At 42.2% G+C, this 24,438-nt stretch overlaps 2 protein-coding genes across 3 annotated transcripts in view; both read right to left on the minus strand.

Moving 5' to 3' along the window:
• LOC134218367 (serine-rich adhesin for platelets) overlaps nucleotides 1–23,932 on the minus strand; it is a 428,012-nt gene extending 404,080 nt beyond the window's left edge. The window contains exon 1 of one of the 2 annotated variants that reach the window (XM_062697307.1): nucleotides 23,399–23,932. The gene's annotated coding sequence lies outside the window, so the exon portion shown is untranslated. The remainder of the gene's footprint in view (nucleotides 1–23,398) is intronic. The other variant, XM_062697308.1, reaches the window with a different exon arrangement.
• On the minus strand, nucleotides 10,761–12,575 carry LOC134214170 (uncharacterized). The gene is made up of 2 exons (XM_062693589.1): nucleotides 11,467–12,575; nucleotides 10,761–11,402 (listed from the first exon to the last, which is right to left on the minus strand). Exon 1 carries the CDS (start codon nucleotides 12,549–12,551, stop codon nucleotides 11,535–11,537), a length of 1,017 nt encoding a protein of 338 aa, XP_062549573.1. The 5' UTR covers nucleotides 12,552–12,575; the 3' UTR covers nucleotides 10,761–11,402; nucleotides 11,467–11,534.
• Nucleotides 23,933–24,438: the final 506 nt, after the last annotated feature.

The following is a 24,438-nucleotide window of genomic DNA, read 5'->3' on the forward strand; positions in this document are numbered from 1 at the left end:
AATAGAGAATAACACAGGATGCTACACTCAACGAGCCGGAGTTTCTCTTGTTGCAACTAGAAAGTTTATGAAAGAACGGCTTGGGATGTTGAAGGGGAAGAATTAATTCGCCACAGGATGGGTTGATACTGAGTATGACACCATGATTAATACATACTGGTAAATATGCATCGTTGGCGTTTATGCTTAATAAGTATATTAATAATAGTTTCAACATGATATAAATACTCCGCACATGAAGCGTACCCGGATGCATATCATATCTGTAGGAGGGGAACAAGCTGCTAGATATGAAAAACTTTTGAATAATTTATTCCATATCTAACCGTTAACAATAAATCCAAAACGAATTGAAAATCTGGCCAGGATTTTCTCTAATGCAGTGCTTTTTATTCTCCAGAACCTTTCCTCCAAAGCAATTTGAGTGCCGAACCGACAACCAAAACACATAATTTTCATCTGTGTGACACGATTGCATAGCAAATCAATCTTCCTATCTGTTGTATGCGGTTGTGCAGGAAGTGGTACGCAAACACACAAGATGGGACGGCACAGATGTTTTTGCATCGATTTGGTTTCTGGATTCCTCAACCAAGCCAAAGCCCCCGAGGCGCAGCTGTTTTTCCCATTTCAGTCGCTGAGGCTGCTGGTTGGGTTTCTTCGATTTCGTTCGGCATGCAGCCAACCGTCTGGCTTCTGATTTATTCAGAACGACTTTCATGAACTCAATTTTGCATGTGCGGTACGCGGGGGACGGTAGCTTCCGATTTCCCGATATCGTATTGAATCTAATCGATAAGAGTATTTTGTGCTGAGAAAGCGCACACTTTGCGTTGTGTGGGGAGACGTTGTAACCTGTGGGAGGATTTCAGCAACAATTTTCGATACTATGTTTCTTTCTGGTGAAGAATTTCTGCTCATGCAAGCATACGTAGATGCTGATTGGTTTGGTAATCCTTACACTGTGGTTCTCGCAAAGGTCAAAAGATGACCAGTTTTGCTGATTGGCATTTTGGTGCTCAGGTTGTCACTTCCTACACTCCATTATAGTGCTGCATTAAAAACTTGCAATATGTGATATGTGATATATACAAATCTACTAGATTTCATCACAATCATTGTATTAAAACCTTATAAATTTGTAATAAAGCCTGTCCACGTTATATTTCGGACACTTAGATAATGTCCAAATGATTTATTGCCATTTTATCAATTTAGACGACAACGAAAACATGCTGAAAATGTCACATAAAGCGAAGAGATTCAGCTGCCATGTAAACGATCGTCTCAGTGATTTGTTATTATTTTAAAAAATCACATTGGAAGATGAGTGTCCGAGATTTAACGTGGACAGGCTTTAGTTTGGTACAAAATATATATTAGAATATCACATTTTCTGTTAAAGTGTTAAAATGTTATAATGTTGAGTTGTCAAAGCCCATTATTATATGGCCGAGGTTCTGACAAATCCAAACCAATACCCATTTATTTGCCCAAGCTTTTAGCAGATTTAATTGAGTATTGGATTTCCCTCTACGCCATCTCAACAAATTCGTGGACTAATTGATATAAAATGATTTCCGTTTTACTTTTACGATCAAAATATCACGCTTGGTGCATTTTGGCAGAACCCCGACCATATTATATGGAGGTACGCGTGAACTAGAGTTTGAAACAAAATGAGTCTGCAGAACAGGTTTACACCGATTGACACTGAGCTAATTACAATCATTTTTTCACTCATCAACAAAAGTAATTAAAAGAGGGTTTAAACTCTACGTAGTATTGCATGCATTCCCGTTTCGGTTCGTTTTTATTATTGTTGTTATAGTAGTTTCGGAGTAGTTAAGACTAGTACACTGATTATGTGTACGTGAATTTGATAGCTATTAAACCATGGGCGAATCGTTACTTTTCCTTGTGGAATAATGGGAAAAATATTTTATTGCAAGGAAAAGTAATAGACGTTCCGCCTCCTTGCTGGACTTCAGCATGTACACCCACTTCCGCCTAGCCACTTCAACTAGGTTGCAGAAGGTCAGCATGGCATTTCCTATGCAGGTAACGACACAATGCAGTCAATTGCAACACAGGAAGAAGCATCACAATCTGCGAGTTTTGAAGAAGATGACAAATATTTAAAAGTGCATCCATTAAAAGGTTCGATCTGGTAGTCAGAGATACGCGGAAGCAAACTATTGGCCAGTGACTACACTAAAATGACCAGAACTTTATTGGGCCAATCCGGGACACCTTAACCTTACGCACTATAAATTTTGTAAGCGTAACAAATCATTTCAGAACGGATTATTCTCCTCTCAACCAAAACATCCATGATGCTAATTACTTGATTTCATAGAAACGTCGAAATCTTTGGATATTCCAAAAAATGGTATATAAATGTATGTGTACACTAGGCAAACTGGTCATGTGAGAATCATAAGATTTTCTTTTGGAGTTTTGACATAAGAAAACGTGTTGATTTTCATAAGTCGGTTTTTTAAAATGCATTCAAAAATACAAACATAAAATGCAATATAAATGAGTAGGGGGAATGACGGCTTTGGCAGCTTTTGTTCTATTATTGGCAGGGGTTTTTTATGACTGACTAGGCTCAAATTTGGCCTAAACATTCTCTGCATATCAAAGAATATTGTGGCCAAATTTCATAAAATTTGATCCACAAAAACCCCCCTGCCAGTAATAGAACAAAACCTGCCAAAGCCGTTTTTCCCTATTATATTTAAAACAAAATGTTATTTGGACTCGAACCATGAATTAAGAGGCACGTGAGAGTAATCACACACCCATCGATGTTTCAAAAAATCATCTTGTTGGATAGCCGGGGAAAATTGTTCTTTTCAAAAGTCTTACGGTTGAAACCATTCGGGCCATCAAACGAAGTCGTTTTCGCCGGACAAATCAATTGGCCGAAAATGCCGTTTGAAAAAAGGGCTATTTGACCGAAATTAGCAGTTGACCAAACATGACATTTGGCCGAAAAAGTAATTTGACAGAAAGGGCCATTTGGTCGAAAATGTTGTTTCCCTTTCGGCCGTATGTTTTCTTTGGCTAAATGTCATTTTCGGCCAAACCGTTTTGGCCTAATCTCCGTTTCGGCCAAATGCGAAATTCAACCAAGTGGTATTTGGACAAATGGGTTTTGGTTGAATGATTTTCACCAGAAGATATTTTAGTTACCAGATAAACATTGTCGCTCTCGTCGCTGTCCGGAACATCTTTTGCTGGCGAGGATAGGGGATCTAAATGTCAAAATGGAAAAATACATACGATTTGGCAGGTAGGTACCCAACATGTTTCGGACAACAGAACAAAGGGAACCAAAGCGACAATCTTTATCTGGTAACTAAAATATCTTTTCTTTCACCCAAATGACCCTTTCCGCTCTCCTTAGGCGGGCCCTCCTTAGGCGTGCGGTAAGACGCGCGGCTACAAAGCAAGACCATGCTGAGGGTGGCTGGGTTCGATTCCCGGTGCCGGTCTAGGCAGTTTTCGGATTGGAAATTGTCTCGACTTCCCTGGGCATCAAAGTATCATCGTGTTAGCCTCATGATATACAAATGCGAAAATGGTAACTTGGCTTAGAAACCTCGCAGTTAATAACTGTGGAAGTGCTTAATGAACACTAAGCTGCGAGGCGGCTCTGTCCCAGTGTGGGAATGTAATCCCAATAAGAAAGAAGACCCTTTTCGCTCATTTGATCAGTACTGTAAAAATCGTATTATCCATTTCTCTCAGTGTATAGTAGGGGAACTGTTACGATCTCCATCTCAATGTACATATATCCATCTCATCGCTAAACAAAGAAATACGGGACCAAATTCATCACTTCTTTTTGTCAACATGCGTGCTCACTGCTGAAAAAAATCACAAAAATAATAAACAAACCAAATTCCTTTTCATTGCTTTGTTTTTTTATGGGATGGAAATAGGAGCTATGAGATGAAGTGGCAAACCGTTCCCCTATAATGTGTACAATAAGGAGAGGTTTCGATGTCCGTGAAATAAGCGATAATTGAAATATTCTTCACTGGTCTATTGGGGACTGTCCGTTTGTTTAAGCCGCTTTTTGCTTTGTCTGAAATCTTTGCGAATTTAAGGATGCTCCAAATGTTACACATTTTCTGGTATTAAATTTTCTAGTTTTTGGAGCTAACTCAAGTCCTTACAATTCAGATCATTGTCATGACTTAAACTTTTTAGAATATCTACTCTAAACTGGCTAGATTTTTTAAAATAATCAAAACTTTACCTTCCAAACTTAAAAGACCCTCTTAACATCATTTGTTCTTCTAATTGTTTGAATCTGTTACAAATTTCTTAGAAATCCTATTTCCTACGGTTTTTACAAATTGTCCAGGCTTAACAGATTAATCGTAGAATCCGGGACGTTTTCCGGGACGCCTGGCAATGCGGGACAGGTAGGTTGAATCCGGGACGTCTGGTCACTTTAGACTACATAGTTCTCGTTGCTCCAGATGCGTACTAATGTCATAGACATCATGGTTGACAAACAACACTAAGAAGGCTTCAGTGTAGGAATGTTGTTTCGATTTTTTGAGTTTTTAAACATTTTGCCAAAATATTCTTGAACTTTTCTTAAATTCGTAACGATTTACGATTTGCGTAGTGGGTTTACCAACTTCCTATTGTTAACATTTCGTGAATAAAAGAGGACTCTTCTCTCAATCCATAGGATCAATCTGGAAAAGAGGGCTTAATTATATTTTCGCACTTTCTTCTGGAACGAGATTCTCTTCCCTTCTCGTGGACTTTGCGTAACTGCCGTAATCTGGAAAAGTGACGTAACAGCCATTTTACAACATGCATGTTTTCCATTTTTCTGTTAAAGAGCTCGATGAGTAGTACTCGTTAACACCATTTTTGGAAAATGGCGTATTCGTCATTTTTTCAGATTACGGCAGGTAAGTGTCTTTATCTATGGAACCACCCCACTCATTTTTGGGTTTCCATACACTGCCGTTAACCGCAAGTCGAGCACATCTGTATATGGACGCCATATACAGATGTGCTCGACTTGCGGTTAGCGGCAGTACAGGAGTTGGATGAAATACAAACGATAGTCTAATCAATTTTTTTTTGCTAAACTACGGCATAAAACTATCAAAGGTTTTATAATTAGGATACCATTTCGATATCACGGATTTTACCTGGAAATTCTTCTATGTTGAGCAGGAGAATTCTCTATAAAAACATTTGTTTTTTTTTTTTAATTTCCACTCGGATTTTATTGCAAATTCTACTAGAATATCTTTTGATTTTGATCACCAAAAATCTCAACTGAAAATTCTTCATATCGCAACTTATTCGGAAGATTCTTTGGAATGTGAAACAGAATTTGAAACAGAAATTTAAAAATATCATGAGAAACCATTTTAAAATTCCGCGGGAAATATTTCGAAATGTTCGTTTAAACTTAATTACCTCGGAAAATAAATTTAAATTTTCACTGAAAATTACTAATGGATTTTAGAAGGAAATTCTTGGGATTTCAACGGATGATTATTCAACAAGATATTGCATGAATTTTTTAAGAAAAGCATCGTAATTTTTACGGAAGGTTCTTTGGAGTATTATCGGGAAACTTTAAAGGTTATCAATCAGGAAATTCTACGAAATTTCCACGAAAAACTTATTGGAATGTTGACTTGGCATTCTCGAAATTTCAACTCGAAATTTTCGGAAACTCTGAAAATTGTTCGTTTTTCTACAAATTTGAACCGGCGTGGAGAATTATAGTTCAGATGCGTTACAGATTTGTGGCAATGGCGCGTATGCAAAAGTGTTTGCGGCGGTGGCGCACACCTCTATGAGGAATCGAGTTCACAGAAATTAAATTGGCTTTGAGATTCGGTTTCAGGAGCTATGGACGAAGGATTAAATTTTATTACGTTTTAAATTGATTTTTGTTTTGTTGGATTTTGTTCAGTTTGATTTTATTATGTTTGAAATTCGAATTTTCATGTAACGTTTACATACTGAAATGGATGTGAATAGCTGAATTGCTTAAAACATGATTGAACTCCATATTTTTAAAATCGCATATGATATTTTGTAAAATTAGACATGATAAAGGTATTTGCAGAGATGAAGTTGTAGTGACGCGTGCTGATGGCAGAATGAATTGCCTGAAAACAGGATGGAGACAGCAATATACTGACAAAGACTGATGAAATCATTTCAATAAAACTTTTTATGCAATTTTCATAAAAGTTACCCAAACTCAACTAACAGAACTTCCCTCCCGTGGTAATTGTGGAGGTGCACGGGTATTCTCGGTATCTAGTAGCATCAATATCCACATACTAACATTCCCTTAGTTTCCCAACTGACTGTGAGGACTTGGTCGCTGCCGTGATTGATCAACATTTGCAATTGCAATGCAATTCGAGATTAGATGGTAAACCCAGCTTCATTTGGATCGAAGGAAGAAGTATTCTGCTGCCAGAATCCACACAGAATCTATTTTTAGATTTTTCATTATTCATTGTTGTTGGCGTTGCTGGTCCATCTCACCGTGTCCATTTGTCCGTGTCGTGAATCCAATGATCGTTGCATTATTCGGTTGCCATTTATCCGGGTACTTTGGAAAAATGCCTCAGAGAACAATATGTCAGTCGTCTTCGGGCAGTCGTTACGGTAAGGCAGCTGCCTGCGCCTCCAGCAGCTGACGAGGGTTTGGTGGAGGGGCTGGGAATCGAACCCATGACCATTCGCTTGTAAGGAGAACGTGTAACCAACTACGCTACGGGACCCCCATCCACACTATCTATAGGTTGCAATCCGTAATCGTTTGGATTTTGGATTCAGCTGCTTGTTCCGTGCCAGAGGCAAATTTTTTATTTAAAATACTAGTGAGAGGTAGGAGTTTACGCCATATTCCGATTTTAGATATAGTTCCTTCCTACATTACATTACATTACAATTCTTTCTTTTTTATATATGTCAAACTTTGTTCATCGCAGCAGCAATTTAAATAAACATATTGCAGATCTTTTCAAAATTTTCCATTTTGCGGATTCCGTAAAGTTCTTCCGCAGCTGTCAAAGTACTACCGCAAACACTGAAACAAAAATCTGATATTTGTCGTTGTCATCGTAGAATGACATGTCAAACAGCAGAGAAAAAGTATGAAGTGACAGCTGCGGTAGCTTAAAAATTGAACCGTAAAGAGGAAAGTTTTCTCTGGAACAGCAATACATCAAAATCGTTTTTTATTATATGCTATTCAATGTATATACAAAATAATGCCGACAATAAAATACAAATGAACATGTGTATATTTCCATAGATTTTAATCTGCATATGCTTGGGACATTTCGACAAAATTTCAAAATCCAGGTTTCCAGTTTTTTCACCCAAAATCGACTCTTTGAGGAACAGTGAAAATAATCCAAAGCAAAGTGTTTTAAAATAACTCAAAATTGAGTACTTGAGTGCATAATCAAGTTTCAGACATAGTAATTGATTTTTGTTTTGTAAGTATGTTCTTGTTTTGGAACCTTCACGTTACTCGTGTAATAACAGCAGAGCTACCACAGAAGCGTTAGGGTTTGGTACCGCTGTTATCATCTTCTTCTTCTTATTGGTATTACATGGGACAGAGCCGCCTCGCAGCTTAGTGTTCATTAAGCACTTCCACAGTTATTAACTGCGAGCAGTGTTGTCCTACACTCAGGGCAAAAAAATCTGCTCTTTGATATTACTCCATCTAAACGATTTTATAGTTTTAACTAAGTAAGTTCAACTTGTAGAAGGATATTTGAATTTTCTAAATGTCATGTCAAACTGTCAAAAAAATGCACACCAGAGCCACAGGAGCGCGCGCGCTGAAAATACACTCCAGTGAAAACACTCCAGTGTATTTTCAGTGCGCGCGCTCCTGTGGCTCTGGCGTGCATTTTTTTGACAGTTTGACATGACATTTAGAAAATTCAAATATCCTCCTATTAGTTGAACTTTTTTAGTTAAGACTATAAAATCGTTTAGATGGAGTAAAATCAAAGAGCAGAATTTTTTGCACTGAGTGTAGGACAACACTGACTGCGAGGTTTCTAAGGCAAGTTACCATTTCTGTATTCGTATATCATGAGACTAAACACGATGATACTTTTATGACCAGGGAAGTCGTGACCATTTCCAAGCCGAAAATTGTCTAGACTGGCACCGGGAATCGAACCCAGTCACCCTCAGCATGGTCTTGCTTTGCAGCCGCGCGTCTTACTGCACGGCTAAGGGGGTAACATTACAAAAAAAAAAGGAAAATATGGAGGAAATTTCCTTTAAAAGTAAACCCATTGACCTTATCGGCCTTGTGGAAAAAGTGATCAGGGCTCTTCCTCTATATCTTTTTCAACTGATTTTTCGTCTAGGCAAAAAAACAGATCTCTAACTATTAAAAAACTTGACGAACCTGCCCGCTCTTGCCAGACCTGTCAATCGTTTAGTAAAGCGGTTCTCAACCTGGAGTACCTCAGACAAAATGCGTAATGGCGGGCAAAAAAAATTATTGCAACGGAAAACTGTTGGAAAATTTCGTAGAAAATTCATTAGAGGAGAAGGGCCGTTTGGGAAAATACCGTTCGGCTAAAGGCCACTAGGCCGAATGTTGTTTGGTCGAATATACCATTTGGCCGAACAGACCGAAAGTATCATTCGGGCGCAAAGGGTCATTTAGCCGAAAGGGTCATTTGGCCAAAATAGTCATTTGGCCGAAAAGGTCATTTGAAAAGTGAGAAATAGGATGTGAGAAGTGAGGCTTCTCACTCCTCACTACTTACTTCCCACTTCTCACTGTGAAAAGTGAGTAATGCGAAGTGAGGAGTGAAATGTCTCACTACTCACTTCTCACTTCTCAATTTTCACAGTGAAGAGTGAGAAGTGAGACGTCTCCGTTCCCACTCCTAATGTTTCACTTCTTACTGTAGAAAAGTTAGAAGCGCTAAGTGAGTAGTTAAACGTCTCACTTCTCACTCCTCATTTTTCACTTTTCAAATGATCAATTCTGCAAATTGTCCAATCGGTCAAATGTCCAATCGGCCAAATGTCCAATCGGCCAAATGTCCTATTCGGCCAAATGTCTTATTCGACCAAATTTCCTGTTCGGCCAAATGTCCTATTCGGCCAAATGACTCTTCCGCCAAATGGCCCTTTCGTCCAAATGATCAACGGACCAAAAATTTCATTTTGCTAAAGCGACATACGGCCGAATTGGTAATTTGGACGAAAAATCACTTTCTTCTAACACGTCGTTTGGCTGAAATGGTCGTTTGGCTGAAATGGTCGTTTGGCTGAAATGGTCGTTTGGCCGGAAATGTCGTTTGGTCGAAATGGCTGTTTAACAGAAAGGGCCATTTGGATGAAAATGTCATTTGGTCCAACAGCCAAATATTTATTACTGAACCAGTAATATGGTCAAAAATGGACTGCAAAATGGTGGGTTGACATCAAGGAAGGAGCGCCCAACAGAGCCCTGGTCCCCACAAGTCCCTATCTCACGCTTCCACGGGTCGTCCGATGACAAAAGACCGCCAGCTAAGGGTTGTGTACTTAGCTGGTAGTGCAGCCTGGGCACTGTTGTCCTTCTGACATCAGTTAGAGTGAGAAGGTACGCCTCGCGCGTCTGTTCACCAGGAGGTGCGGCTCAAACAGCGTCTGCCTGGTACCCAGCGGCTGATTAACGAAATGCTGTATCGCGTCAGCTATACCTAAGGTGGCAGCCCCATCATCGCGATGTAGGTAACGCGACCCCGGTAAGGTAGCTTACTGAAGCCTCTCAAATACCACGAAAAGTGGAGATAGAAGAAAAAGAGAACGTTATTTTTGGCAACCGACCCGGCAACGAAATAAGGACTATGATTGGAAACTCGGTACCTGGAATGTCAGGACCCTAAATGAACCTGGACGAGTGAGCCTTCTGGCTCGTGAACTGCAGAAGGTTGGAGTGAACGTGGCTGCTATTCAAGAAGTCCGATGGCCTAGATCCGGAGAACGTGAATTCCGAGCCGTGGACCCCACGACCAACACTGCATTCAAGTATAACATCTATCACAGCGGCGGTGAAAAAGCAGAGCATGGAGTTGGTTTCGTAGTGATGGGCAAGCAGATGAAGCGAGTGATGCGGTGGAAACCCATTAGCGAACGAATCTGTGTGTTGAGGATACGGGGCAAATTCTTCAATTACAGCCTAATCAACGTGTACGCACCGACAAACGATAAATCCGACGACGTGAAGGACACGTTTTATGAATGTCTTGATTAAGCCTATGGAGAGTGCACAAAGCACGACGTGAAAATTGTTATCGGAGACGCTAACGCTCAGGTCGGTAGAGAGGACTTTTTCCGTCCCATAATCGGTAGGGAGAGCCTTCACTCCGCTACCAATGGCAACGGCCTACGGCTAGTAAATTTTGCTGCTGCCAGAGGGATGGCCATCAGTAGCACCTACTTCGCACGAAAGAACATCCGAAAGCAAACCTGGAGACACCCAAATGGTGAAACTTGCAACCAGATAGACCATGTTCTGGTGGATGTGCGCCATTTCTCGGATGTTATCGATGTGCGGACATTCAGAGGTCCGAACATTGTGTTCCGAATGCTCAGTAATGATGGAGGGTGGTCACAGGACACTTTCTTTTCAGGTCAAGTCACAGGTAAGTATCCGTTAAATTACAGGTAACTTCTTCTTCTTCACAGGTACGTATCAATTTATTCACAGGTAAGTTCTTATTGTTTCTTTATTGTGCTCACTAATTACACTAATTGATTATCTTATTGTTTATTAAGTCCATTTTACTTTAACTTTTCTTAACTTTAACATTAATTAACTTTATTTCAATTGATAATTTTACTAATATAAACCCACTTTGCAAATTCAAATTTGATGATAGTTCGCCTGATTACCAGTATGGCGTACAGCAATGAACGCTGGTATACCGAACTCCACTCTTCACGGCGCGAAAACTTGGTACAAAAGAGAATGCGATGACGTCTTCATTCGGCTTTTATAATGACCATCGATGAACGCCATGATGATTGACGATGGAAAATAATGGTTGCCGAATTGCAGTTCAGTGCATTCTGATGAGCCTATGTGGTGGAACATTCTCTCGATGACGATGATTATCAGTAGTAGGCTGGCAATTTTTTGGGTAGTTTGTGGTGTAGCTACATTTGATCGGATATGCTCGAACACACTGGCCCCTCCAGAAATCCTATTTCTGGTGATGATTGTTGACGATGACAACCGTGGACGAGGAAAAGGAAAAGAAGCATTTGACGTATCGATGATGATGACTCGATGACTGTTTACTTCGATGCAGTTGAAGTTGAAATGAACGTGGAGGGCATTCTTGTAGAACCTGGCAAACAAATAAGACCCGGTAGCCGGATTTTTGAGGATAGAAATATTGGACAGGTGCTTACCTAGTCCCTATCTAATTAGGGCCTTGTATTTTCGTTTTAGGTCAGCGTATGGAATCCAGGCTGGAGAATTACTGGGCGGTAGAAGGATGAATCGGTGCAGCTGTGTTATTATTTGTTTGTGGTGCTTGTTTTGGAACACCAGATTGAATGGGCAGCAGACATATTTTTGCAACTGGGCGTGTATATCGGCCGGTTGAGGTTCTTACGGTAACAACGCGCACCACTCCGTCTGGTCCTGGATGCAAATCGTCAATTCTAGCCATCGGCCAGCACATAGGGGGAAGATTTTCATCCATCAACACTACGAGCTGGTCCCTTTTAAGCTCCACCGGAGGGTTGCACCATTTCGATCGCGGCTGCAGAGTGATGAGATACTCTCTATTCCATCGATTCCAAATTTGTTGAACGAGCTTCTGTGTCTGCTGCCACTTCTTCAAACGGTTGAAAGGAATCTCCGTGACATCCACATCAGGTACAGCTTTAAGAGCAGAACCCACCAGAAAGTGTCCGGGAGTGAGTGGTTCTAGATCCGTGGGGTCGTCGCTGAGAGGTACGAGTGGTCTCGAATTAAGGCAGCATTCGATCTGGGATAATAATGTCTCCATGTCGTCATAAGCCAGGGTTTGTTTTCCCAAGGTTCGGACAAAATGCTTCTGCGCTGATTGGATTGCAGCTTCCCAGAGGCCACCAAAGTGGGATGCCTTGGGAGGATTGAAGTGCCATCGGATGTTGTAGTGCGCACATTCTTTTCCAACTTGCTCGCGATGATCTTTGCTCCTTATCAGTTGACGTAATTCGTTAGCCGCTCCCACAAAGTTTCGTCCATTATCGCTGTAGATATCAGAGCACAGCCCTCGCCGGGAGACAAACCGCCGAAAAGCTTGGAGGAATTTGGCTGTAGTAAGGTCGACAACTAGTTCGAGGTGGACGGCTTTTGTACAAAAGCAGACGAATACTGCAACAAATGCTTTCCGTGGCGTTGATCGTCGTTGTGTTGACTGAACGAAGATTGGTCCCCAGTAGTCTATACCAGTAGTCGAGAATGGCCGTGAAACTGTGATTCGTGCGGAAGGTAGTTCCGACATGAATTGCTCAAGGCGTGTAGGACGAGATCGGCAACAGATGATGCAGTTGTGGAATATTTTTCGGGCCAGATTTCTGGCCCCCGTGACCCAATACCAGAGGCGCAGTAGATTCGCGGCGTGTGAATGTTCTTCGTGGTATTGTCGCACTAACAGGACAGAAAGCGGAGAAGACGAAGGAAGAATGATTTGGTGCTTGCTATCGTAAGTCTGTTGAGATCGATTGAGTCGTCCACCAATACGGATCAGGTTGTTGGAATCGAGTATAGGATGGAACCATTTTAGACGAGATTTCACAGAGATCGGTTTCCCTTGTTGAAGTTGTTGCCATTCCTTAGGATATGTCGTTTGTTGTACCAATCTGAGCAGTGTTATTTCAGCTTCTCCTTTTTCTTCTGCAGTTATGACGTGTGCTGAAGGACGAATCAGATTTTTGAACCGACAGTTTCGAAGAAAACGTTTGCAGTAGGCGGTCACTCTCAGCATGTGTTGATAGTTGGAGAACTTGTTGACGTACCAATCGATGAAAACTTCTTCTGTCGATGCTGAAAACGTCGTCTTTGGAGTTTTTCGGGTCTCATACTCGGTTTGAATATTGGAATCAGCTTGAAAAGAGTCGGGCCAGCTCGAAGAGTCCTGTTGCAGCCAGCGGGGTCCGCACCACCATAGATCACTATTGAGAAGGAATTCGGCTGTGGTACCTCGAGAAAGGCAATCAGCCGGATTTTGTTCGCCAGATACGTGTCTCCAGCTGCAATTGGTGGTAGATAGTTGAATTTTCGACACCCTATTCGCGACGAAGGTTGTCCAGGTAGCCGGTGGGGAATCCAGCCAGTTTAAGAACTGTAGTCGAGTCGACCCAGAAGTAGGTTTCTGGTCGCTGAGATAGTGACAAGGTTATTTTCTCAAAAAGTTGTGACGCTATGAGAGCACCACAGAGCTCCAGACGTGGAATGCTCTGCTTTTTCAAGGGAGCAACCTTTGATTTGGCGGAAAGTAATGAAACCTTGACAAGTCCGGCAGCGTTTTCTGTTCGCAGATAAGCCGATGCACCGTAAGCTTGTTCCGACGCATCCGAGAAGAGGTGTAATTGTAGTGACACGGCATTGTTGCACAAGACGAAACGATCGATTTTAAGTTGGTTCAAAAGAGGAAGCTGTTGATGATAAGATCGCCACTGTTTTTGTACTGTTGCTGGAAGCTCCTCATCCCAGCTCCAAATGTCTCCGTTGTTATTCCTAAGGGTCCATAAGGCCTGCATGAACAATTTGGCAGTAGTAACGACGGGACCCACCAAGCCCAGTGGGTCGAACAGCTGTGCGATGTACGAGAGAGCGAGGCGTTTTGTAAGCTTTTCCGTTGGTTCTGACTGTGGTAGTTTTACGTTGTATCTTAGCACATCGGCGGTAGGCTCCCAATGTAGGCCAAGTGTTTTTATAAGCTGGTCACGGTCCAAATCTACTGATTGTCGTAGAGCTTTGTCCTCTTCTGGAATACCTTCTAGAACTGCTGGTTCATTTGAGGCCCACTTTCGCAGCATGAAACCACCTCTTTTTAGTAACGACTGAAGTTGCTTCCGAAGGTTGATGGTTTCTGGTACGTTGTTACCGCCAGAGAAAAGGTCGTCAACATAAAAGTCCTTTCGTAGGACTTCTGCTGCCTCCGGAAAATCCGTTGTTCATCGTCGGCTAGTTGTCGTAGGACCCGTGTTGCAAGAAAGGGTGCACTGGAAGTTCCGTAAGTAAAGGTTTGTAGTTCATAGGTTTCAAGTGTGAGATCAGGAGCTTCCTCCAGACAATACGTTGTAGTGGTGTGTCGCGTACGTCCACCAAAACTTGCCGATACATCTGCTTTATGTCCGCAATTAGCATCACGGGATGAACTCTTGAGCGTATCACGATGGATCTTAAATCGTCTTGTACGATTGGCCCAACTAGCATTGCATCGTTAAGGGATAACCCGCTGCTTGTTTTGCATGATGCATCGTAGACGACACGTACCTTTGTCGTGGTGCTATCCTCGCGAACAACGGCGTGGTGTGGAAGATAATAAGTGGGGCAAATCGAATTCTCATTATGTTCAACACGTTTCATATGCCCTAACTCGTAGTACTCCTTCATGAAATCTCTGTATTGTTGCCCCAAACGATGATCTCGCAGCAGACGTGATTCAACTAAATGGAAGCGACGGACAGCGGTGCGTCGGTTTTCGCCGAGATTTATGATGACGTCATCCTTCAGTGGTAAACGTACAATGTATCTACCTTCTGATGAGCGGGAAATGGTTTGGCAGAAATGAGCTTCACAAGCTGCTTCCTCCACTGAGTAACAAGGAGATGATTCACTTTCTTCTAATTTCCAGAAACGTTCCATAAGCTGGTGTAATTCTGTGACGGATGCCACGTTTGCAGTTATCGTTGTTGACGGTTGACAGCGATTAGAACGACCTGAGACGACCCATCCAAGGACAGAATTGACGAGTATTGGCAAGCCTTCTCCGAGTGGAATTCTTCCAGAAACCTTGAAGAGATCGAAGAAAATGTCTGCACCAATCACAATATCGATTGTGTTACTGGTGCGGAATGACGGATCAGCTAATTGAACTTCAGGCGGTATTTCCCAAGATGAAATGTCCAATGTAGTAGATGGTAGATTGGCCGTTACTTTGGAAAGCACAAGAAATTCGGCAGAGGTGGAGTAGCTACTGATTCGAGACCGTATGGTAGACGAGAATTTGTGCTTGGCTTGCGTTGTCGATTGGCCGATACCAGCGATCGGGATGGACACCTTCTTGCGTTGCACCTTTAGACGTTGAGAAAATGACTCCGAGGCGAAACAGCATTCGCTTCCAGAATCCAGAAGAGCTCTAGCAACGTGAGAGGTACCATTGTCGTCAATCACATGAACAAGTGCTGTGGCCAAAATGACGCGCACGTGCTTGCGTCCCGTAGAGGAATAGCTTGCCGGTTGACTGTACGTTGCGGAAGCGGAAGTTGAAGGTTGCTCATTTGAAGCTTGAGAAGTAGTTGTTCTGGTCGGTGGGACCTCACACGCCCTCAGAGTTGACGAATTTGACGATTCCTTATCGCACAATTGAGTATGATGGCGGGCTTTGCAACGACGACAGGTGTTGTTGGACGGACATTCTCTGCTCAGGTGACCTCTACGCAAACAGTTTCTACAGAGTTGGTGACGACGAATTTCCTTCTCCTTGTCTTCTATGCTCATTTTCGAAAATGTCGAACACATGTACAGTGGATGATGCTCGGAACATAAAATGCATTTTCTGGGATTATATTGAGATGCTCCATGACTTGCAATCGGACGTGCGGCGATGGGTTTCTTTGCTGACGATGACATAGTGAACTCCTGAACCTTGTGGTTGATACTCTGCAGTACGTTGACTCTTCTCTGAATGAAGGCGGTTAGTTGCTTGAATGTAACGTTCTGGAGAGTAGACGAGTATTCCTCCCAATCTCTTCGTGTTGTAGAATCCAAACGACTGCTCAACATGCGTATCAGAAGAATGTCCCATGCTTCCGTTTGTTCTCCCAATTGTTGTAGTATACGAACATTAGCTTCGAATCTTTCGACGAGAGAGTGCAATTCGTTCGCTGATTCTCTTTTGACAGTGGGAAACTCGAAGAGTGCATCAACATACGAGGATTTCAAACGAGTAGTATTTTGAAAATGTTCAACCAAAAGATTCCATGCTACAGTGTAGTTAGTAGCACTTATGGGGATGGGTTGAATCAATTTGAGAGCATCTCCGGAAAGTGACGAACGGAGATAGTAGAACTTCTGAATGCTAGATAGTTCTTGTGAAGAGTGGACTAGCGATAGGTAGAGATCGTGGAAGTTAAGCCAGTGCTCTAGATTTCCATTGAAAACCGGTAGTTTCACATCAGGTAATCGAACTTGTAGAGTCGAGGCGTGGACATGAGCACCTCTAGAGTTTGCCAGTGATGTGGGGGGTGGGTTGTTCACTGAGAGCAAGAAACCTTTAACTTTGTAATAGCTTAACTCCATTTCAGTACGTTGCTTAAGCAGCTCTTCGATCGTTGTTTCGTCTAATGATTCCAATTCGGACTGCACCTTATTGTAATCGTTCCAGAGCACCACAAGACTTTCCAGGCGAACAGGAACTTCCGTAGCATCCGTATTTGCATCGTAGTTTTCTACGAAGGCCTTGATGAGAGCAAACGATGAATAAATGCTACGCTGTCGCAGCTTTAGATTCCGGATACGACGATCGTTGGAGGACATTGTCTGCAAGCAGAAGACCGCGTAGCTCAAACGAGACGGGGGTATGTCGATGGAAAGCTAATTACCTGCTTTAGGCAATTCAATGCCTTGTAATTTAATAAGACCGTAATGGCGAAACAGGAACGTTCAAGATGGCCTTTCCAAAATGGTCTGCAAGCAAAAGACCGCGTAGCTCAAACGAGACAAGTATAGGTTGATGGAAAGCTAATTACCTGGTTTAGGCAATTCAATGCCTTGTAGTTTAATAAGACCGTAATGGCGAAACAGGAACGTTCAAGATGACCTTTCCAAAAGGGTCTGCAAGCAAAAGACCGCGTAGCTCAAACGAGACAAGTATAGGTTGATGGAAAGCTAATTACCTGCTTTAGGCAATTCAATGCCTTGTATTTTATTAGAGTCGCTATGGCGGGACATCAACGTTCAAGATGGCCTTTCTGAGAAAGTACCGCTTTGGCCACTCCAATTAGGTTCCAGACGCAAGATGGTAGTTCCGGCGAGCTGGATCGATGATGAACGGAGATCTACGTTCATCCGGCTCGAAGGACCATGTTCCGAATGCTCAGTAATGATGGAGGGTGGTCACAGGACACTTTCTTTTCAGGTCAAGTCACAGGTAAGTATCCGTTAAATTACAGGTAACTTCTTCTTCTTCACAGGTACGTATCAATTTATTCACAGGTAAGTTCTTATTGTTTCTTTATTGTGCTCACTAATTACACTAATTGATTATCTTATTGTTTATTAAGTCCATTTTACTTTAACTTTTCTTAACTTTAACATTAATTAACTTTATTTCAATTGATAATTTTACTAATATAAACCCACTTTGCAAATTCAAATTTGATGATAGTTCGCCTGATTACCAGTATGGCGTACAGCAATGAACGCTGGTATACCGAACTCCACTCTTCACGGCGCGAAAACTTGGTACAAAAGAGAATGCGATGACGTCTTCATTCGGCTTTTATAATGACCATCGATGAACGCCATGATGATTGACGATGGAAAATAATGGTTGCCGAATTGCAGTTCAGTGCATTCTGATGAGCCTATGTGGTGGAACATTCTCTCGATGACGATGATTATCAGTAGTAGGCTGGCAATTTTTTGGGTAGTTTGTGGTGTAGCTACATTTGATCGGATATGCTCGAACACATTGACTCTGATCACTACCTCGTTGTCAGTAAAATTCGATCACGGTTGTCAACTGTATCGAACGAAAGATCACAACGAACGATGCGTTACAATATCCATCGATTGTCGGCGGAAGGAGTATCGGATGAGTACCGCCAGAAGCTCGACGAACGGATAAGTGCAATCAACGTTAGCGACAACATCAACGATCTATGGGAGTCGATCCATGGAGCGGTGAGCACAACAGCACGAGAAGTGGTAGGCACTGCACAGAGGCGACCCAGGACGGGTTGGTTCGATATGGAGTGTCAGAGAGTGACAGACGAGAAGAACGTTGCCAGAAGCCGGATGTTGGTGTCGGGTACCCGATCGAATAGAGATCGGTACAAGGAAGCAAGAGCAGCCGAAAAACGAACCCACCACAGGAAGAAAAAAGAGTACGAAGAACAAGTTATTAATGAGGCGCAGGAAAAAATGGAGCAGAACGATATGCGGAGGTTTTATGAGTCTGTCAATGGCGTGCGGAGAAAGACAGCGCCATCTCCCGTCATGTGCAACGACCAACAAGGGAATTTGCTGACAGTTAAAACTGAAGTGGCTGCCAGGTGGAAGCAACACTTCGAGACTTTGTTGAATGGAGGAAGTGACGGTGCATCGGTGAACAGAATAAATATTAGCGACGATGGACAAGCTGTGGAGTCACCTACACTAGATGAGGTCAAAGAGCTGAAAAACAATAAGGCTGCGGGGAAGGACCAGCTCCCGGCTGAACTTCTCAAACATGGCAGTGAGCAGCTTTATGAAGTTCTGCACCATATTATGTCGAAAATATGGGAAGACGAGGAAATGCCTGCTAGCTGGTTGGACGGCCTCATTTGCCCTCTCTTTAAGAAAGGGCACAGACTGGAGTGCGCCAATTACCGAGGAATAACCCTCCTTAATTCGGCGTACAAAATTATGTCCCGTATTCTGTTCAACAGATTGAGACCGCTTGAATAGTCCTTCGTCGGCGAATACCAAGCAGGTTTTCGTGAGGGCCGATCAACGACGGATCGAATGTTTACCCTGAGACAAATCCTTGATAAATTCCGGGAGTACAACTTGCAGACACATCATCTGTTTATTGATTTCAAGGCGGCGTACGATTCAGTAAAACGGAATGAATTATGGCAAATTATGCTTGAACATGGTTTTCCGGCGAAACTGATACGGCTGATTCGTATAACGTTGGACGGATCGACATCATTTGTTACCTTATATGAATTGAAGCAGTGTGATGCACTTTCAAATCTACTGTTCAATATAGCGCTCGAGGGAGTGATTAGGAGAGCTGGTGTGCAAAGAAGCGGTACCATTATCACAAAATCGCATATGCTCCTGGGATTTGCGGCCGATATCGATATTATCGGAATTGATCGCCGTGCCGTGGAAGAGGCTTTTGCGCCTTTTAAGAGGGAGACAGCAAGGATTGGACTCACGATCAATACCATCAAAGCGAAGTACATGGTCGCTGGCAATCAACGTGGGTTCATTAGTGGTGGTGGTAGCGAAATAGTGCTGGATGGTGAAAAATTTGAAGTAGTAAAAGAATTTGTGTATCTTGGAACATTAGTGACGTGTGATAATGATGTTAGCCACGAGGTGAAATAGTGTATTGCAGCTGAAAATAGGGCTTATTACAGACTTCGTAACCAGCTTAAGTCCCGTAGTCTGCAAACGAAGACAAAATTCGCGCTGTATACTACTCTGATTCTTCCGGTGGCTTTATACGGCCATGAAACATGGACGTTAAAGGAGGCTGATCGGAGTGTTTGAGCGTAAGGTGCTGCGGACAATACTCGGCAGTAAAGAGGAGAACGGTATCTGGCGGCGTCGCATGAATCACGAATTGTACCAGGTGTATAAAGGGCTGGATATTATTTAGCTTATACAACACGGCAGACTACGGTGGGCTGGTCACGTTGTTCGTATGCCGGAAGAACGTCAAGCAGAGATAATATATAGTAGAGAGCCCGGAAGAGGCCGCAGGCTTCGTGGAAGGCCGCGTACACGATGGCTTTTTGCAGTTGAAGAGGACCTGAGGGCGCTCAATGTTCAGGGCGACTGGAAGCGATTGGCCCAGGATCGAGAAGGATACTCCATTCGGCGTAGGTTCATCGAAGAGCTGTAGCCCATCAAGTATCAAGTAAGTAATATAGTCAAAAATATCCACCTGTATGGCCATGTAACATTATCGGTCAAATGGCCTTTCTGTCAACCGACCATTTCGGCCAAATGAACTGTTAGGACAAACAACATTTGCGGTTAAACGGCCAGTCGGCCGAACGAAAGAATCCATCTAGCCTAATTTCATCAGGCCAAACTAATTGTTTGTCCGAAGCGGTATTAGATCAATAATGGTTTAACCGAAATTGACATTTGGCCGAAAACGACAGCTGGAAGACACATTCAATCGAACTGGTAATTTGACCGCATAAATTGTTTGCCCTAACAGTTCATTTGCTCGAAATGGTCATTTGTCCGGAAAAATCTTTTGACCGAATGGATCAAGATGAATACACCACTAGGTGTTCCAATCTGCCAAATTAACGATTCAGTCATCTTGAATTTTAGTATGGGAGAGCCAGCCGGTTTGTTTTCATTTTGCACTGAAAATGAATTTTTCACTCCCGCCTTCTTCTCTTCCACAAACTTGGCAGATTGGAGCACCTAGTACTGTATTCATCTTGGAATAGATCATTAAGCCGAAAATGCCGTTTGGTAGAAATAGTCGTTTGGCAGAAAAAGCCATTTGGCCCGAAAATGTTCTTTCTGCAACACAATCAATCGGCCAGCTGTTATTTTTTTCAGCCAAATTAACTGTTGGACCAAATTACATTTCCGGCAAAATAATTTTATACTAGATGAACTTCAGCCTAATGGTTTGATTGGTCAAACGACATAAGCAAAAAGAACAGACATGGAGGCTCATAAAAAAGAAGCTAAGAAGCTTTCTTTCAAGAGGCTTGAGAGCTTCCTTTCACGAGGCTCGAAAGCCTTCTTTCAAATGGCTAAGAAGGTTCCTTTCAAGTGGCTTGGCAGCTTCCTTTCAAGAGGCTCGGGAGCCTCCTTTCAAGAGCCTCTGAAGCTTCCATTCAAGAGTCTCGAAAGCTTCTTTTCAGAAAGCTTAGAAACCTCCTCTCAAGAAGCTTGGAAGCCTTTAAAGAGGCTTGAAAGCTTTGTACGAAAACGTCTTTTACGGACAAGAAGGCAAACACTGGCAAGTTAATGTTTAACGAAACGCACACTTTATTAACACTTCATACCACGTACTGAACATTACTTCACGTTACGCGGGATAAAAATATAACTGAGGCCACACGCGCAATGCGCGCATATTTATATCTCCACGTTTGATGTTCCAGAAGGACGTGGAATGTTCTGGCACAGCGTAGCTCCTTCTAGGCGTGCATGATGTTGATGATAATGATGATGATGATGATGATGATAATGATGATGTGATGATAATGATTATGATCTGATGATGATGGCGATGATGATGACTCGTTTCGCCTTCTATGCTCTCTCATCGCTGATTGTTGTCGATGCGCAGTGTGTATGTGTTGGTGCTATTTGAAATCGAGGAGCGCGAACACTTCGCGCTATCGGCGTTGGGCATGAATTCACTTCCTTTCTTTCTGAACAGGCTTCTTTTCAAGAAGCTCAGAATTCTCCTTTTCTTGTTAAGACGCTCGGAAGCCTACTTCCAAGAGGCTCGGGAGCCTACGTCCAAGAGGCTCGAAAGCCTTCTTGCAAGAGACTCGGTAGCTTTCTTTCAAGATGCTTGGAAGCCTCCTTTAAAGAGGCTTTCAAAGATCCTCAAAGTCTTATAGGATGTATAAACTTAATTTGAATAACAAAGATTTCAGACAACTTTTTTGGGACCCATATATTCCGTTTGTTTTTAGGTCCGTTTTTCATATCTTTAACTCATAAGCTTATTTTCAATAACAGCGAATAAATAGGGGGTACTTCAATGAATGTAAAAGTTCAAAAGAGTACCTTAACCGCTGCACAATGAGAAAAAAATTGTCCATAACGCGAATAAATTCAATATCTCGATTCGGTACGGGCGGATTGTGCTGAAATTTTGACACAAATCGTTGAACTTTCTGAGGAATTGAGCAAAGGCGGTGAAGTTCACTGCACAAAGCTGCAAGACCTCGTTTTAACTCAATGCCTCTTTTTTAGTATACTCATTTCCATCCAAGTACAATTTTATCCGAAACATAATGGCCATAGCATTTGATTCTCGAATTAATATTCCTTCGTCTCAGTCTATAACATTCACTAAAACTTTAATTCTGCGACTACTTCTAGAACAATACTTCGGACACACGCACGCACTGTTTCATATTTCGGACACGTCGCACTTAAATTCCACAAAACGTTAAATGCAAATGTTGATTTTTCCCGTTCAATCATTCTGTTTCGCTTTCAAATAAACAATTAGGCCGATACAAATATTTAAAAACAATTATGTCTCCCCCCTCGGTTTTTTTTGCCAAAAAAAAAATATTTTGAGGGGGCAACCAAAAAAATTCGGACAATTTTGAGGATTTTCAAAACATTCTTTAACAAATCCGAGGAGTTTTATTGATTTTTTCCATTTTAATATTTATTTTTTTATTGCCCCCCCCCCCCCTCTTGACCTTTCGGAGACCAGTAGGACATAATTTAAATTAAATATTTGTAACGGCCTACTTCGAAACGACATGGCTAAATATGCCCCAAATATTACAAAATTACTTCCAAACATGCAGTCCTTCGGACGAGAAAGTTTAAACCTGTTTTTCCAAAATATTACAAAAAATCTTCCATGCAAATTGGGGTGTCCGAAGTTTGTGTGCGTCCGAAATATGAAATTGAACGGTACTTCCACACCCCTTTCCAACGGCGTATTGTGGATAGTGTATGTTATGGAATTTACGCTTGTGACCCCCTTATGCATAATGAAAATGAAAATAGAATTACACACGCAATCCAGAAATATCATTCTTGTTGAATATAATAACTCACAATCTGGAAAAATGAAATTTTAATCTACGGAAATTGATTAATTTCAAGAAATCTTATTTATTGAATATTGGTATCAACAATTCATCTTCAAATCAGCTTGAAGCTCTCCGGTACAAGTGTATATGAAAAAGGCAAAACATTGATTTATGACCATTTCTTTTAACTAACAATGCATTGTCAATAACCTAAAGAGCAGAAGGGGGAAAGTGGAAAGCAATATCCGGCAGAACATGTTACCGAATTCGTAAGCAGTCAAGCTCCATTGGTATAAGCCATGAAATGAAGTCAATTTCTAGATTGACTGCTTTCCATCGTTATGATATGGGAATTGTTTGCAAATTGCTATCGAAACCCGAGAGATGTAAGCTTTTGGACGTGGTGAGCTGTACTTACATTTTCAGGACTGGAAGGGTTAGGGAGTGGGCCCGATCTGCGAAGACGGGCTAGGGCACTCCTGAGACCTTCCGTACTGCTATCGTTGGCACCCCGTTCGAAAATATAACAACCGCAGAACAACAGTTTGGCGCTTTTTCCTACGGCGAACTCTGCTACGGTGCCCGTTCCCTTTTCCGATGCGAGGGCAACTTCTTAGGAACTGCCTGCGGCGAGGCTCAAAGGCCCACCGCTGCGAGGTGGACTGTGGCGCTTTTGTTCTTCTTCTTCTTTGCACTAAACTAACCGCTGAAAATAGTTTTCCAAACAAACAAAACACACCCTTGTTGATCGCTCGAGCGTGCGAAACGTTTGGGGGCGTTTTCCACGTGGCACCAAGGACCTTAAGCGATCGCCTCCACAACCGCAGCTTTTGCACTACACTTTTCCTTTCACACTTAATCGCCCAAAGAAAATAAATATCGAAAAAAAAACAACTTGCTATAACTTTTACAACACCTCCGCTACTTCGTTCGATTTTCCTCTCGCCCTAAGGCGTTGTCGGAGTTGCTTTTCGTTTTATCGGTGTTCACGTTTCCATCGCGCGCGCACTTGAAAAAAAAAACCGACTGGAAAGTTATAAGAGAAAAGTCATACAAATTTCCACAGCGAGCAATGACTACACATCGGGTGTGGGGACGTGGATGAATTGGGTCTGCATTTACTTTTTCACAGTTTTCACACTTTGTTGGAGTGAAAGCACTACTATTGCTGTCCTGCTGCTGTGTTGCTTTTCACGAGAACAAATAAGTTTCGAATGATGGCAAATAGAAATATGTATACACCTACATCACTTTGAGGGGTGGCAAACAAGAAGCACCCTCGGTGTTGGTTTTTCACGAAAGGTAACATTATTAGTTCGAAGCTTTTGGAAGAGGGCATAGGGGGCAGGACTGTGTCTAGCAGGATAAATGTCAGCAAAAAGCAAGCAAGGACGAAGTCCGGTCTACATGATATGGTTCGGTTTTATGTCTTGGAAATAGTTTGCCAAAGGAAATTTG

Source organism: Armigeres subalbatus, chromosome 2 (assembly GCF_024139115.2).
Source record: "Armigeres subalbatus isolate Guangzhou_Male chromosome 2, GZ_Asu_2, whole genome shotgun sequence".
In the NCBI taxonomy this organism is placed as follows: domain Eukaryota; kingdom Metazoa; phylum Arthropoda; class Insecta; order Diptera; family Culicidae; genus Armigeres; species Armigeres subalbatus.